An 18,278-nucleotide genomic window follows, 5' to 3' on the forward strand; every position below is an offset into this window, starting at 1 on the left:
GAACTATTTTCAAGGTGCTTGTTTAAGGAATTAAATATTATACTGTGTAGAATCATAAAACTAGTATTATGGCTCAAAGTGTAATATTCCTGGCTACCTTTTCAGCTTTATTTGGCATCTAGGTCTACTGACTTGTCTTTGGTTTTAGATCAACCCTTATGTGCTAAGGGTTCCTTCCCATTGGGTTTCAACCCACTGAAACAAATCTATCACCATATCCTCCCTCCAGCATCTAAGGGACTTGGTATCTGTCAGATGATTTGACTTTCTTTTTCTTGAAGCAGAGGTCATAAACTTTTGGTTCATAGGTCAAAATGTGCTCTGATTTATAAAGTGAAAGACTTTTTTTCAATGTATAAACACTTAAAATTAGAAATTTTACATTAATATATGGATTTCTGGCTTTTCTTGGAAAATCAAAAGATGTGGCAACACTGGACTTGAACTGCAACTGCAGCTAGAGCTGAGTAGTGGCTATATTTGTAGTTTGGCATGTATTCTTCTGCTTAGTAAGCTCCTGGCTGGGCATTTGATTATTTTCTAATCCTTGGAGTATCCCATGCATTAACATTGTCATAAATATGGTTTTGTAGTTTTTAAAGTAAGTATATTATCAAACTCTTAGTAATTCTCCCTTAAATAACAAATGTAAAATTCATTCCAGATACAGGATATACATAGGCAGATCAGATTGTTAATATTCTTCTGTGATGAGCTCTCACAAACAGAAACTCAGCTTCCCTTAGTTTGAACTGAAGTGCGCACACACCACACCACACACAAATTAAAGATGAGTAGAAGGCACAAATCTGTATTCGTGGATTTCTGAAAAAGCATGTGTTTGGAAAAAATTTTGGTAAGTTAAAAAAAAAAGTAATCGGCTTGCACTATATGTTCAGCCCTACCTCAAGTAAATTCAGTACGTCAGACGACTCCTAGAAAGTGAGTAGCACAAAACAATTAAAGCTGTCTTTGCTTTAAAATTTTACTTTAGGAAAAAGAAGAAAATTATAATGTTAAAATACAACATTAAAATGATAAAGTCAAGGCATTTGAAAATATTACATAACAAGAGCTCATGTTCAGACTGCTAATTAAAGGACCCTTAATCATTTTTATCTTAATGCTTACTTAAATTTGTATTAAAGCATAGTTACTTTCATTAAACCAGTATTCGAAGGCATTTTGCTTTTTGCAGATGGTCAGTACTAGGAATGAAGCCAATTGCCTTCTTGGATGCCCTCCTCGCACACTCGCCTCCCTACCCCCTCCTTGCCCCAGGCCTGAAGCTTTGTCTAAGGGGGCTCCTTATCCCGCTCACATTCCAGATTCCACCCTGGGCCACCACATCTGCGCCATCCCCCACCAAGCACAGATGCCTGCTTTTCCCTGGCTCCTCTTCAAGAAGGAAAGGAAGGAAAAGGAAGTTGAAGAGCGTCCCAGGCTTTTTAAAGCAAAATTCCATTTCAGTATTTTTATTATTGCTACAAAACGTAAATATACAGCAAATTGACTTTTAAAAATTTCCCCTATAAGACATTACTGTACCTACCATATTATACCTTAGCATTGAACTGTATGCATATAAATATCTCTTTTCATATTTAGGGCTCTCCAAAAGATGTGGAATCCTTCGCGTCTATGCTGAGACATTCTCCTCTTACACAGATGGGACCTGCCAAGGATAAACTAGTCATTGGACGAATCTTTCATATTGTGGAGAATGATCTTTATATAGATTTTGGTGGCAAGTTTCCTTGTGTATGTAAAAGACCGGAAGTGGATGGCGAGTAAGTAGAATCATTTCTAAGTGCTTTAAGCGTGTGCATAAAAGTTGAAATACCTCAAAAGTATTACTGGACTTTAATTGGTGATTTTTTGAAAAGACAGAAAATATGTTTATTTCTCTTCATCATGTCATATTAGTCAAGTTAGGCCAGATCCATGTCTTCTCAAAGCAGTGAGAGCAGTTTTGGGGAAGATTTGAATGTCCATCCTGATAATAAACCATTTCATGCCATAAAGTTAAAACCAGCTTGGGAATAATACATGCTGCTCAGGCCATTTTACGTCTAACTTTTTTGCCTCTTTTTTTTTTTTTTTTTTTTTTTTTTTTACATCTTTATTGGAGTATTTGCCTCTTCTTTTCCACAGTCTCCATCTGCTTCTCAGAGAAATCTCTGCTTTCTGTTTCTTCATGTTCCTTTCTCTTACTTTAGCAAATTCTGATGCTTTATCATTTTCTTTTCTTACTATTTTGCATCTGCTCTCCGGATTATAATTTTTCCTGAACAGAATTCATTCTGTTTATAGTCTGTGTAGATAAAGATAATTGTGAATATAAATATGCCTTATGACAACCACTAAGGTGGGAGACCTGGGAGTAGAATATAAAGAGTGAAAAGAGAGGTGGAACTAAGACTCTGAGATTGGAAAACAATAGTCATCAAGATAGAAATGAATTTTTTCCACCAATTTTTAATATACACATTTTTTTTAGATTTTAATATTTCTGACGCCAGGATGCATCTTATAGTTGATGCAATTTAATTGGCAATTTAAAAATTCTTAATAGTACATAAATTATGGTGACTCAGAATCAATGGCATCTTAGATAAGATGAATTACAGTGATGAAGAAGTTTGTGATGTTTAAGAATGAGTCAGACCATAGATATGAGTAAGGAAAGAGTCTACTCTAGTTCTAAGGGAGCAGTTACAAGAATGGGTTGCCTCTTTCCCGAGAGCTCTGGATACCTAAAGGTCTTCTTGATAACTGGGCTCACCCAGTTAGGAGACAGGAGCCCCTTCTACCTGAACCTGAATAGGACCTGACAAACTCAACTGAATACACATGTTCTCAGATCAGTGATATGTGAGTAGATACTTAACAGCCAGCTCTCCAATAAATAAAAGGCCTTGATTTGCCGATTTCTGTGGTATGAAATAGTTCCACCATGGCCAATGTTAAGTTACCTGTGTGATGTCATTGAATGTGGAGTTGGAAATATGAGTGCACAGTCAGCTTTCACAAGCTGGTGCAGTCTGGCTCCAGCACACCTCTACTGCAGGTAGTCAGAAGCTAAACAGTGTCTTAGCAAGGTGAACGATGCAAACCAGGTGATACCTGGAAGACAAAATGGGTTCTGTGCTACGTGGCATGAGAGGTAATGGCTAGTTCTTGACTTGCCCTGGTATATCAAATAACATACAAACTTAGTCAAAAATAGTAAAACCTAAAGAAATTTCTAAGTAAGACGTGTCTGTCCATCTAGATTTTAATACTGCAACCTATATCTATTGTGTAATGGGGTATTGAAGGGATTAAATTAGATAATGTATGTAAAGATTTAGAACAGTGATTGGTATATAGTAAACAGATGCTACTATTATTATTCTTTAAATCCTGATGATTTAGGGTTTTTGTGACCTAATGATGACATCCCTCAAGAATTTCTATTGAGGGATTTTTCACCAGGCAAGTTGTGAAGATATGTGGTCTTAAAATTGTCCTTCAAGAGAGGCAACCTAAACTCTCTCATACTGTCAGCAGGAGCTGTAGCAGGTCATTTTTCATTAATAGAAAATATATCAGTAATTTGAAAATGAAGTACTGCTTTGTTTTATATAAAGAAATCCTCTCCTCTCTTCCCTACAATTGATAAGCTTTACATCATGCTACCATGGGTGCCACCCAGTTGCAGCGGCCATCCTTATTCTTACAAGCTGACCTAACATGCAGCCAGAACATCTGGTATTAGCTTTATAAAAAGATGTATTTTACATATAACTCTGCTGAATTATGGGTATTTCACCTGCTCAGTCAAATTTATTATAAATTGCAAATGCCAGTGATATACATGTTTCTTTATATTTGTGGATGGAATTTCGTTTGTGATATTTCTTTCATGGATATTTATTTCTTTATGGATATTCTTTTATCTAAAGTTTTTTCCCCCATTTTATGATATATTCTTGAGCATAAAATTTCAGAATGCTTTAGGTGTCTAGAATTTCTGATTTGATTCTTATGCCTTATTAACTAGGTCACAGAATTTTAAATATCAGTATTTTTGACTAGATATTTCTCTAATTAGTTCTATAATATGATTTGAATTTATTTTATGTGTAGTATAGCTCTAAATGGTTAAATATTGGAATCTGTTGCAACATTAATTAAATTAATTTTAATTAATTTAATTAAATTTCAGTTTAATGAATTGAAAAATTAAATTAACTGTTCATTGAAAACTATGTACATACCACATAAGCACACATCCTATTAACAGAAATTACTATATGGTTGAAACCCCCATCTCCACATGTACTCTCCTCCCAGTGAAGCAGTTTATTTAACAGAAGTGTTTGTGGGGGGAGAGTGGTGGCTCATAATAATTTTGCAAAATAAATTCTCTAGTCTAGGGGGCAGTCACTGTATTAGAGTCTTTTTTTTTTCCCTTAGGAGAATTAAATGCCTGTATCTCTTTGTTCTGTAGTTATCTGCCATAGTTACCTTTACTGCTTACATCTACCTGCCCAGTATCCAATCACTCTCACCAGGAATTCCCACTTAAACTTCCAAAGCACTCACAAAATCAATATATTCATGATTGAGGATCATGAAAAGGGAGGAGCCATACTGGTGTAGAAGTTGATTTGTTCGTTCGTTTGTTCATTCATTCATTCATTTATTCAACAAACGCTTACTGGACCTCTTCAATTTGGCAGGCACTGTTGTAAATAAGGGCTGATAAAGAAGACAGACTAGCTCTCTGCTCTCATGAAGTTGGGGGAACTTAGTCTATTGGGGGAATGAGGAACAGATAGTAAACTAGTGCACAAATCAATTTTAGAAATTCATAAATAAGTAAGAAGTGATAATATGGTGACAGGATGTCTGGCGAGTAGAAGATAACAGTAGTCAGAGAAGGCCTTTGACCTCTACTTCTATTGCTAAAAGTCTAAAATGCCACCAGATTGCTTCTTTTAAAAAAGGTGATAAACAACTGATAAGAATCCTAAATTGTTTTGGTTAACTGAATATTCTAATTAGCTAAGTTACAGCCTTTTAATAAGTTATGTAACTTTTTTGTTTTAATTTTTGTTTTTTTTTTTTTGCGGTACGTGGGCCTCTCACTGTTGTGGACTCTCCCGTTGTGGAGCACAGGCTCCGGACGCGCAGGCTCAGCGGCCATGGCGCACGGGCCCAGCCGCTCGCGGCATGTGGGATCTTCCCGGACCGGGGCACGAACCTGTGTCCCCTACATCAGCAGGCGGACTCTCAACCACTGTGCTACCAGGGAAGCCCTGTTTTAATATTTTTGATTATTGTTTAAAAGAACCAAGTTTTCAGTCTTTGACCCAAGAAGCTATAGAGTTATGCAGAAGGGCTTCAGAGATTGCCCTGGGAGTAGAGAGGGGAGTTAGGCCCTATTTCAGAGCAGCTCTGCATTCATTGTTTTATATGTTACAGTTCTGGGAGTGTTTTGTTTAAGGTGTTGTGGGGGAGTGGTGGTGAGTATTTGTATCACAAAAAAAAAGTTTGAAAAACACTTCTAAAAGAAAAATTAAGTCTAGAAAGATGTTATATTAATAGTAACAGAATATAAACTATAGTATTTAAGCATGAAAGGTAGTATTGTGATCTACTTTGAGTGAGTTGCAAAACAGAAATATTATAATTACATTCAGAAATTTTGGAGGTGTGGATGGGACCTAACTCTTACAATACCAACCTCAAAAGTTTTAACCATTATATGTTTTTAAATATCAATTTATGACTTGGAATCAGAAGTCAAATTATGACAAACCATAGTGACGCTGGTATTAATTTCTTTGGCAGTTTTCATTGAATTAACTGACTTGCTAAATTAATCAAGATTCTCTTTTATAAAACCCATTGACTCATACCAGCACTTAGACAATTAGGAATTAGTAGTCCTCTACTATAACTGGACACTTTTGCTTCTTTCAGTTGAGGTATGTGTTTAGCAAAAGCTAGTTGTGTTTATTCCAAAACCCATTTATATTATCGCTAGGTAATTTATTTGATTATTGTATAAATTAATAAAATATGAGCATAGAAAGGGTTTTTGTTCTTATACAAGCTGATTTTAATGTTTTAGAAAGGCTCCATAAAGGAGAGTTTTTTTTAATGAAATTGCTATTGAATTAGTTTGAGCAAGTAAACCATAAAGATGCGGGGCGGGGGGCGGGAATCATAAAAATCTGGAAGGAATTGCTTTCCAAATGTCTTTTCTGTCCCTGCATTACTTTAAAGTGACTGACTCTGGCAATTGCAGACATTGCAGTCTAGGTATTGTTTATTTAAGGAGATCAGTGCAGAGCTCCAGCGAGTGAGCCTCTACTTAGCAAGAAAACCTGGCTCTGTGTCAGAATATTTGCATTAGTTGCCAAGTTAATATCTTTAGAGTATATGTGTATACTTTTTTAATGAGTCCTCACTTTGACCTACTTTTCCATGAACCAACCTATGAGTCAGAGGGCTTCTACTGTGACTTAAAAATATAAAGCACTTTTCCCTTTAGACATTTTTGTGTGTGTGTGTTATTAATACAGCACACAATTTCACAAAATTTGTCCTAGTGTGGATTAAGATCATTTCCTTTCTATGTCTGATAATCCCAATAGCCAATTTTTTAAAAACTTATGTTGGCACTTTATGTACATCGTCAGATTTATTCTGCACAAGAAGCATAGAAAGTAGAAGATATTTTCCCCATTTTCCAAATGAAGAAAATGAGTCTCTGAGCATAAATAAGGTGGTGCAGCCATACAATTATAGTTCACAAGGCAGGGATTCAATCCTAGGGCTGTGTGTATCCATCACCCAGGAATGTTCTTTCACTGTACTGTGCTACTCTCTAAATCCTACAACATACAGCTACTAAAGTGTCATAAAAACGTCCTAAAGTAGCCTCACGTATGAACCAGGTTTATACCAGGAACCCTGAAAACAGTATGGTGGTGAAGCTCTAATAGAGGTCTGTTAAAGACTGAGAGGTAGCCTGTTCTAATATCCTGGGTTATGGTGTCCATGTATAGTATATTTGAATAGTATTACCACCAATAAGCTAATGACCAGAGGGCCCAGGCTTTGTTTCATAATGGCTGTGAATCATAATTGTGGTGAGACCTGTAGTCACAGGAACTGGTTAACGTCTGACGATGATTAGTAGCTTAGAGTCAGAATGCCTCTTGTTATTTGGGAATGATATATTTCAAAAAAGTTTATTTTACGAATTGTAGAAAGTTGACTCTTTATGCATATAACACTTAATTTTTAATTGATTCGTTTTATAAAATGTGTCATTTATTTTCTTGAACCTTGTTAGACCTAAAGTTGTTTAACCTGTTTTTTGTCTTTGTTTTGATGACTCAAGGTCATAATTATAAACATTAATTCCTGTATTGTATCTCAACTCAAATATATAGAATTATTGTTTCTCAGCTACATAACCCTCCAGTTCTGTAGTTTTTGTGTTTCACCTTTGGGTGTCATCTTTCTTTTTCTACTGTTTTATCTGTGTCTGCATTTTTAGCTTTCTTAGACTTCCTAATTTTCCTCTCATATCTGATGCCTGAGAAATTGGTCACCAAAATTGTGCTTAAAAATAAGAACAACTAGAGTTTGAGTAAGGACCTCACAGCCTCTTATGTAAGTAAAGTGTGTGTACTTTAGTACATGAACTTCAACATATATTTTGACCGCTCCTAAACTCCTCTGCTTAATTCTCATTGGGTTCTGTGGAGACTTGGTGTCACCAGATAACTAACTTCCTGATAAGTGAAGTGTAACCAGGTCAGGGTCTTGCCTGTGTTGACTGCCTGTTCACTGATGCCCTTGATAAGAGTTGTCACGTATCAGAAAAGTGTTTGCTGAACCAGTCAAGGTGCTGAGTGTCTTGGATAAGAGCAGTTGTCGTGGTTGAGACTTTAACACCACCAGTAGGAATGGTAGCGAAAATAAGATAGGATTATTGGATCTCAAATACTACTTGAGATGGTGCCAATTCTTAACAGTGAATTTGTAAGTGAATGAGTAAATCTTTTAAGAATATTGTTATGTGCAAAGTATTGCTTTACGGCATTGATTAGTTTGGTTGGCTTGGAATGTACCTGTCGTACATTTTACCCATCTCAAGAACTAAGCTGTTGATTTTATTAATCTTTTTTTTTTTTTTCTGCGGTACACGGGCCTCTCACCGTTGTGGCCTCTCCCGTTGCGGAGCACAGGCTCCGGACGCGCAGGCTCAGCGGCCATGGCTCACGGGCCCAGCTGCTACGCGGCATGTGGGATCCTCCCGAACTGGGGTACGAACCCGTGTCCCCTGCATCGGCAGGCGGACTCCCAACCACTGCGCCACCAGGGAAGTGCCTATTAATCTTACTTTTAAGTAAACTGGGCCATGGTACGATTTTTCACTGAGTCAGCAAACACTTAATGAGCAGCTCTTGTGTGCCACCTCTGCGTTTTATGCTAGAGATGTACAGATGAAAGACAATCCCTGCTTTCAGGGAGTTAGTGATTCAGTCAGGGGATAGAGAAGTAAACCGATATACATAGTACCGTATGAGTTCTATTTCCTGTGTCCTACAGGAACGGAGAAGAGGGCATTGATGATGGAGTCAGCTTGTGTCAGAGACGGTTTCCCAAAGGAGCTGAGTTCAACAGTTGAACTGAGTTGTAAAGGATGGGTAGGAGATACAAAGTGCAGAAAATGGGAGGGAGTGTACTTGACAGAGTTTTCAGTGAGAGAGAGCCCGGCACTTCCGGGAACTCAAGTGGCTTAGTTGGCTTAAGTTTAAGAGGAGTGAAGGGTAAGAGTAGGGAGATGGGCAGGAGCCAGATCTTCAAGGGATTTATATACCATTCTAGAACATTGGGCCTTTATTCTGAAAGTGGTAAAGACACATTAAAGTATTGGAACAGGTAACATGGACCACACTTGTGTTTCAATGAGACCATTCTGGCTGTGGTATGGTGTGGAGTACGTATTAGAAGAATGAAACCGGAGTTAGGGAGGCCAGTAAGGAAGCTTCTGGAAAGAAATGATAAGAATGTGAATTAAGTCTAGGGGTCAGGAAAGGAGACTTTTATTAATAATTTAGGAGATAGAAGAAACAGGTCTTGGTAACTGAGTAATGGTGGCTTGTGAGTCAGAGGAAAAGTTTCTGATGGTGTTGGATTTCAGACATGAATGACTACTAGATAGTAAATTGAGTTGTGTTGGGGAGGTGGAGAAGGGAAATGTATTATATTGATACTTTTGCCTGCTTCAAAAATAAAAATTAAAATGCCCAGATTTAGATTAGTTTGATTCTCCTTTTCCCACTCCTAGTTATAATACTTCTGATTAGTATCAGTTAAGGAACATTCCTCTTTTTCACTGAAATATAAAATCCCTGTGGTTAAACCATGCATATCTTTTTGGTTAAAGAGTCTTATTCTCTAAATCTTTTTATTTCATTATGTTATATTTTAATTTTGATTTTTTTTAAGAATTGTATACCTTTCTATAAAATCCTAAAGTTCAGTTTTACAAAGTCCATTGATTTCTTAATGTTTCATGAAGATTGCCTCTCTTAAAGCATTATTTCTACACCCAACATCTCTCTCAACACACATGATTAACAGCTCTGAAAATCGAAGCGTTTCAAAACAAGCATGATTGGCAGTTCTAAGGTAACTAGCACATGCACTGAATATTATTTGTACTTTTGTTTGACACTAAGGTGGAATACACAAGCTAATTTCCCAGTCTTTGTTTCTATTTCAGGTTGTGTGATGTATAGGGTCACATAAAGAGTTGGATAGATACTAAATGTTTCAAAAACTAAAGTTTTCAAGGTGTATTGGTAGGGGGAAAAAGAAAATAAGAATTTGAATTAAGTAGTTCTTTTTATTCCAGAGGACATGATTTACAATTAAAAATATGCATGTTTTTAAATAGATTGGTGATTGAAAATCATTAGGTTTTCCTTAACAGATCTCTGATTATTTTTTTAGGATAAAGGAGCATCTGCTGTATTTAATTTTTTAATAAGAAATCTTAAGAATATTATAAATATTCTTATAAATACTATAAATCTTAAGAAAATTATAAACTATCTCAAGAATGATATGAGTTCATGAAACACATGTAATTCAGACTGGATAACATTAGACAAAAATGGGGGGATCATAGATGCAGAGAGCAGATCGGTGGTTGTCAAGGTGAGGTTGTGGGGTGGGTGGAATGGTGAAGGGGGTCAAAAAGTAAATATTTCCAGTTATAAAATAAATAAGTCCTGGAGATAAAATGTACAGCCTGGTTACTACAGTAATACTGTGTTGCATATTTGAAAGTTGCTAAGAGAGTAGATCTTAAAAAGTTCTCATCACAAGGAAAAAATTTCTTTTGTAGCTATGTATGGTGATGGATGTTAATTAAACTTCTGGTGATTATTTCGTAATATACACAAATATTGAACTTTATGTTGTACTCTTGAAACTAATATAATGTCAAATGTCAATTATACCTCAATAAAAAAAAATTTTTTAATGAATAGCATTAAAGTTTCCCACCCACCCTCCTCACTCGGATATATGGCATAGCAGTGCTCTTTTGGATTGATTTTTTTCTATTGGATTCTACTTTGATTGATGTACAAAATTGATTTACTTTATGTGGCATATTCACATACATACAGCTATATTAACCCAGAGATTGTGTAAATTTACATGTCTAGTAAGTTGCCGTATATGCCTTCCCAGGACTGTAAAGGTTAAAAGTGAATCTGGAAACTACTATGGTGGCTGCTTGTTAAGGAATGCAAGCAATTAAGTGTTCCCACAAAAGCTTTGAAGTTAATATCTTAATAGGACAATGAGGAGAAAAAGTCAAGGCTGCACTCCTACAATTGATTCAGGCTGTAGTTCTATTGACTTAAAAGTAGATTTTAGAAAAATTAAAAGTTATCTTAATAGAAATTGTGAGTTCTATTTTAGTTTGTAGAATTTCGTATTAATTTAGATTGCCACTTGATAACATCTAGAGACTTTCAGGGACCCAGAATTTCAACATGTACTTTGTGGTTAGTAATAAGAACAATAATAGCTAACATTTGTTGAACCCTCTGTGCTAGGCACTTTGCTAAGAGATTTGCCTCTGTTTTTTAAAAATCTTTTTATTAATCTAAGGTAGATACTGTTAGAATCCTCATTAAAAAGCACTGAAGAAATGAAGGCTTACAGAGATTTTAAGTAACTTAAAAACTAGTCAGCGGCTAGTAAATAAGCAGACTGGTGAGAATGTTAGCTCTAAGTCCATATTGTCAACTCTACTTTTTGTATACTCATCAAATACACTTCCAGAATGAGTGTGTATGTGTGACTTGCTAATTTTCTCAGCAAATATTTATTGAGTATCTAAATTACAGTGTGCTGAATGCAGTTTAGAAGAACTGTATGGCATCTTTAGAAGGAAAGATGCATAGAGCCCAGCAACACAGAGGAATATATGAGTAAATGCCTAAATGAATGGTGTGGTTAAGCACAGAAGTGTTCAAAGGAGAACTGGAGAAGCGAGAGTTGAAATGGTTTCATGAACAAAAAAGAGGGCTTCTCAAGGAGATGGAACTTTGGCTAGATTCTGAAGGATAGGGGGAGGGGCACTGGGAGATGGATAATGAAAGAACAGTGGTGGGGGAGACGGCATGAGCAATGGCACAGAATTGAGAATGAGCTTGGGGGGATTGTATTAGTCATCTACATCTGTGCAACATATTACTCCCAAACTTAGTGGATTAAAACAATAAACATTTATTGTCTCACACAATTGCTGTGGGTCAGGAATCCATGGGTGTCTTCACTGGACAGTCCTGGCTCAAGGTTTCTTATGAGCTTCAGTTAAGATATTGGCCAGGCTGAAGTCATCTGAAGGCTTGACGGGGGCTGCAGAATTTGCTTCCAAGGTGGCTCCTCACTTGCCTGGTAAGTTAGTGCTGGCTGTGGACAGGAGGCCTCAGGCCTCATCACATGACCTCTCCATGGGCTGCTTGAGTGTCCTCATGACATAGCAGTTAGCTTTCCCCTGAGTAAATAATCGAAGAGAGAGCTTGAGGTCGTTGTGATGTCTTTTATGACCTAGTCACACATTGTCACTTGTGCCATATTCTGTTCTTTAGAAGCAAGTCACTAAGCCTAGCCCATACTCAATGGGAGAGGAGTTAGTCCCCACCTTTTAGAGGGAGGTATATACATAATATGTGTACATATTTTAAAACCACCATGGGTCAAGAGCCCATGGCCTGGATGAAGTTTTAAGGAATAATGAAATATTTACTTTGCTAGACAGACAAGGATCCTGATAAAAAATTCTGAATTTCAAGCTGAAAAATTGTGATGGTGGAGATACAAAGGAGTTGTATTTGGGGATTGGTGTTTTTGAACAATGACACTGGTAGTGATGTGTGGGATGGAATGGATGGGCAAGGCCAGTTCTGAGACTGTCACAGTAATCCAGACAGTGGCTTACTAGGGGCTGGCCTGGAGTGAGAAGAAATGGGAAAGAAAAGCTTGGAGAGACTGTTTAAAGAATTGACTGATAGGCTTTGGTGACTGGGGCTTGAGGTTTCCAGCCCAGTGACTAGAAAAATGGAGGTCACAGCAAAAGGGAAGTTGGGTGGAGTTGCTGTTCATAGGGCAGGACATGGAGCTCAGGTTTTTAAATTAATTAATTATTAAAATTAATTAATTATTTATTTTTTGGCTGCATTAGGTCTTTGTTGCTGCAAGTGGGCTTTCTCTAGTTGCAGAGAGCGGGGGCTACTCTTCATTGCGGTGCACAGCCCTCTCATTGCGGTGGCTTCTCTTGTTGCAGAGCACAGGCTCTAAGCACGCGGGCTTCAGTAGTTGTGGCTCACAGGCTCTAGAGTGCAGACATAGTAGTTGTGGCACACGGGCTTAGTTGCTCCGCAGTATGTGGGATCTTCCCAGACCAGGGCTCGAACCCGTGTTCCCTGCACTGGCAGGCAAATTCTTAACCGCTGTGCCACCAGGGAAGCCCGGAGCTCAGTTTTAGACATGTGGTTATTCTGTAGATGTTTGGCCATATGAAAGTGGATTTATGATAAATTAGGCTGTAGAATAACAGTAGACCTGAAATTAGCAACTTCATATTGGGCTCTAAGTTTCTATATCTTCTGACTTTATCAGCAAAATACACGACAAAACAAAAAAGAAAGGCAACGGCATCAGTGTAGATTCGTGTTTGTGCCACGTTAAGTGAGTGTGATTTTTTTTTTCCCCAAAAAGAAATCTCGTGGTGTTCAGGTTCAAGCATCCTGTTGGAGCTGAATAGCTTTGTTTCTAAAAGTGAAAGGCAAATGTAGAAATAGTAGATGGGATCCTTTCGGAGAGGTAACATGTCTTGCCAGGTGTATTCAATATAGGATCATATTATATGACATCAGCCAGAGTTCTGAAAATTCTTTCATTTCTAGTAGATTCTGCATTACTTTACCTTTTTCGATCTCAGGTCTCTTGTTCCTGTCTTCCACCTCCTTAGCATATCACCTTATCTTCTTCTTTATTAAGTTCATACATTAGTTTAATCTGTGTGAAATTGCTGGGTTTTTTAAAGTAAAAAAATAGTTGAATATCTGAAATTTCAAATGATTCAACCTAATACGCCCTGGCTTTCCTATTCTCTACCTTAAATTTTTTCTGTATCATCTTGTCTAAATTCTATAAAGTTTGAAACATTTTACCCTTCAAGCTATCATTCTGTTCCTCCCTGTCCCCCAAATTGCCCTTTTTTTCTAAATTTCCATTTCTTCCTCAGTTTAGCCCACCTGACTCTGCCCTCACCATTGTACTAATTGAAAACACCCTCTTAAATTCGTCAGTGACCTTCTGGTCCCCTGCCCAGTCATTTTTGCTCAAGCTGTCTGTAATATTCAGCACTCTTCGTTGGCTGTTCCCTTTTCTGAAATTGTCATATACCTTCTTTTTCTTGGTTCTCCTTCTATTTCCCTATTGTTTTTCTACACTCCTCTAAAAGTGCTTTGTAAAATTTTTGAGGATAAAATGGTAGGAAGGAGATACAGTGGTTCTTGGAATGTGCAGGGAAGTTGAGTGGGGCAAGTATCAGGAAGAACATGGGCCCGGAGGGCAAGACGCCTTGGTTCTAATCCTACATCAGTCAGTGTGTACAGTGAAAGTTCCTTTATCCAAGAGTCTAAACCTAGGCTAATTTAACCAAGAGAATTGTTTAAAAAGGAGTGCTTTGGAGCTCCCCTAATAAAAAAAACCCAGCATTATAATAATTGAAAAATACTTTATAAGCCTGTAAATGACACTTACGTCTTCGTTTATATGTATCCCGTCTTCTTTTATTTGGTAAATTCAGTTTCAACATAGTCCTGTACTTGAAAATATGATGCTCTGCTTTGAGCTTGTTTTAATTTTTAAGAAAAGATTTTTCCATAAGTATACTACAGTTAGATTTCTTCTAAAGTTTTAATTCAGAACCTTAATTTTGGACCTAAAATAGAATACTTTGTGTTCATTTTAAAAATGCAGATTAGCTATTAATTAGCTTAATTAGTACTGATTGAGCATATTATAACGTTCATGTGGATTTTATGCTATTGCCTGTGTCATTTTTGAATTTATTAAGCAAATGATTCTTTCCTTGATGTATTTTCCTTGAAAGCATTTTCTTTTATATACAGTACTTTTTTGAAAATGTGGTTATCAATTATTGTTATGATATATAATGGAGAGAGCTATACCTCTCTCAGTGTGGAATATATGTTATTTGGCTTCCAAAAAATATATTGCTGTGAACGTACATAATTTGAGACTTAACGTTTTTGAGTTAACCTTACCTCAAAACTTCTACTTTATTCACCATCCATTTAGTTTTAACCTTTACATTAATTTTTTATTTACTAGAAAGATACATGCCAAACTATTTTTGAAAGTTAACAACTACACATCAACTCTTTAGATCGCAATCTTTTCCAGGAACTAAATATCTTTTCCTAATTGCAGTTATCAGTATTTTAGCCTGTTTGCTGAATGTAATTTACTTAGAAACTTATTTTTGAATTTTGCTTGTTTTTCAAATACTGCACCTTCAGCATGAATTTTTTAAAGTTTCATTTATTTCACTGAAGGAAACGAAACATTCTGACATTTGAAGGAAAACGTTCCAAATGTGGTACCTAATGCTTAATATATGCGAGCTTGTGATATAAAATCTGTGTATGTTAGTAATGATGCTGATGATGTTGATGGTTGCTAACAGCAGCAGCCACTTCCTAATTTTTAGCACTGTTAGGATATTCTCCCTCTAAAGCAGTCTTAAGTCACTTTAAGAAAATAAACATATGCTATTTCTTTGGCAAAAATAATTTTAAAATATCTGGCATAGTGCCTTGCAGATTATAAGTTCACCATAAATATTCATTGCTTACTTTTTTTTTTTTTGCGATACGCGGGCCTCTCACTGTTGTGGCCTCTCCGTTGCGGAGCACAGGCTCTGGACGCGCAGGCTCAGTGGCCATGGCTCACGGGCCTAACCGCTCCGCGGCACGTGGGATCTTCCTGGACCAGGGCACGAACCCATGTCCCCTGCATCGGCAGGCGGGCTCTCAACCACTGCGCCACCAGGGAAGCCCCGTTGCTTACTTTTTTGATAGACAGGAGTCACAAAAGCATTTAGCTAACAGTAGGTATTGCAATTATTGGTTGATGTATACTGTTATTAGTTGCTCTTTGGTGTTATAAAGGAACAAAATTTCCTTCAATGAAGAGTAATGAGTATTCCTGTTTCAGTAAAGAAGTGAGATCATCCTAATTTTAAGAAGAAAAATAAAATTAATGTTGAATTAGTGAGAATTTATTACTTTCCAGAATGAAAATTAGGATGTACTTGTTCTTGTCTTCATAGTTGTCTAACATTATCATAATCATTATAGCCAATGATTATTAGCTTTAGCTCTTATTATGTTGAGTCACTTTTCTAAGCATCGTAGTGGTTTAAGCTCATTGGCCCTGAAATAAGAATTCCTGAATTTGAATCCTGGCTGTACTACTTATTAATTGTGTGATCTTGGGCAAGTTGCTTAAATTCATGGAGCCTCAATTTTGTTGCCTTCAAAATAGATGAATGAAATGATTACTGCAAATGGCTTGTGTGAGAAATAAGATCATCATCATCATCATCATGAACAGCTGACATTACCTTTTCTACGTGTCAAACAGAAAACGATACCTTACTTACATATCTTACTATCTACTTACTATATACTTTACAGAGGAAGAAAAGTGAGCCCCAGAGAATTAAGTGACTTTTCAAATCATTTAGACTTGTGTCAGTTAAACTTAGCAGAAAACTTGAAGACTTGTGGATTAAACACATAGAGACTTACTTTTCTTGCATAAGAATCCTGGCTGCTGGAGCTTCCAGGGTTGCTTCAGCAGCCTGACAGCATTAGGGCTGCCTTCTCCTTGCGTCACAGGTACAATAAGGCTGCTGATTCTCCTGGGCTACATGTCTGTGTTCAAGAGAGGAAGAGAGTGGGGGAGGGTACAGTCAGCTTCTCTGTCCCTTTTATCAGGAAAACAAAAGCTTTTTTAGAAATCTCTTCCAGACTTCAGCCTACCTTTCCTTGATCAGACCTGTATAAGATGGCTCCGCCCTAACTGCAGAGGAAGCTCTGAAAACCAGCGTTTAATCTTTTCATTGTGGAGGCTGCAGAGGAGGAGTAATTCCCCTTCCGTTAACCTAGCCAGAGGGCCCTGCTGCTTTGCCTAAGATCCAATAACTCTTCAGTGGCAGAGCTGAGATTCTAACCCAGGTGTATCTTGCTCCAAAGCCTATTTCTCCAACTCTGCCTCTCAAAGAATCAAGACCCCATCACAAACATTTTGAATAACCATTTTCCAACTTCCGTATGCAGGCACAGTTTTTCTTCTTGAAATTTTGTATTTTTCAGAATAAAAATTTATTTACCTTGTTAGTCTGGCTGAATTTTGAAGGTATAGGTTATGTGTCCCTCCCTATCTTCAAATAAAAATATAAACCCCAAATTAGTGACTGAATGCTTTTTCTATTAGAAATGATTACCAAGATATGTTTATTTCAGGGAATTTCTGATAACATTTTTCAGTTTTCTATAGTAAAAAAACATAATACATCATTAAGGTAGTGAGGTTTTGCCTCTTTCCGTTCTAATTATTATGTTTTAACTCATGGTAAATGAGTTTGTTCTATGCTCATTTCCTAAGGGGTGGTTATCCACTGATTTCATTTTCTGGAATAAAGTTATGTCACAATTCTTGGAAACTGCATATTTATTTTTTTGTTTTGTTTTTTCAGAGATGGGGGTGGGATGAGGAGTGGGTGAAATGAAGGTCATAATCCAAATTCTCTATTCAGCCCTCAAATATATAACCATAACTTACTCTTATTTTGTCTTTTTAATATTTGAGATAAGTTACATTGAATTTTGTAGAGAAAAAAAGGATAAGATACAGTAACATTTTGAACTAGGCAACATTATCCACATTTGTAGGCAAGCTGACTAAGCCTAGATAAGTTAGGAAATTTCTGCAGTCAGTGAACTAGTACACGGTAGGGTTTGGAGTGGAGCCCAACCTGTTGCTCCATGCATTGAGAGGATAGAATCCTCAGCAGTCTGTTCACTTAAGACTGATCGTTCTGTTTCTTTTAAAATATTTAAATAACATGTTTATCAAATAAAACATACCTCTAGGTATCACTTTTTACATTTGAACAACTTTTTGTTGCAATAAGCTTTTGTAAAATAATCAAGAAACATTATTAAGTATAAGCCATAGTTTAACTTAAGCCATACCTTTTGATTTCTGTTTTACCAAATCACTTTACCAGAGATGTTATCAAGTAATATTTACCTCATGTAAGCTAAATTCACCCACATTGTTAGTGGTAAACCATCACTGACTAATAAACAAGTGAACTGTTCCCGTATTGACCTTTCTAGTCTGAATTGCAAAGTATGTCTTTCTAACTAATGACATTGTGATGTGGTCCATCTACATTTCTGTGTACATTTCTCTCTTTTCAGATTCATTTTTTTGAATTGGATAATTAACTAAGCAAAATGTTTCGAGTTGCATTTTTTATTATTAGGAAAGTAGAAAAAAGAAGTATTTATACATCTATAATTGTAAATATCATCAAATACTGTGTTCTTTTACATTAAAAATTTATGGGTTACTGA

The 18,278-nt window shown here is 36.6% G+C and overlaps 1 protein-coding gene and 1 long non-coding RNA gene across 5 annotated transcripts in view; both read left to right on the plus strand.

The window, feature by feature from the left end:
• Positions 1-18,278, plus strand: part of MRPS28 (mitochondrial ribosomal protein S28) — a 103,120-nt gene that overhangs the window by 16,092 nt on the left and 68,750 nt on the right. For all 4 annotated transcript variants that reach the window (XM_027089787.1, XM_027089788.1, XM_027089785.1 and 1 more), the window contains exon 2: positions 1,609-1,790. In XM_027089787.1, the coding sequence (XP_026945588.1) occupies positions 1,609-1,790 (182 nt within the window). The remainder of the gene's footprint in view (positions 1-1,608; positions 1,791-18,278) is intronic.
• Positions 15,594-17,351, plus strand: LOC113611174 (uncharacterized). Its single transcript, XR_003429370.1, has 2 exons — positions 15,594-15,739; positions 16,177-17,351. It is a non-coding gene; the product is annotated as an uncharacterized LOC113611174 (long non-coding RNA).

This window comes from Aethalodelphis obliquidens, unplaced genomic scaffold (assembly GCF_003676395.1).
Source record: "Aethalodelphis obliquidens isolate GAN/ISIS:26980383/991018 unplaced genomic scaffold, ASM367639v1 scaffold68, whole genome shotgun sequence".
In the NCBI taxonomy this organism is placed as follows: Eukaryota; Metazoa; Chordata; class Mammalia; order Artiodactyla; family Delphinidae; genus Aethalodelphis; species Aethalodelphis obliquidens.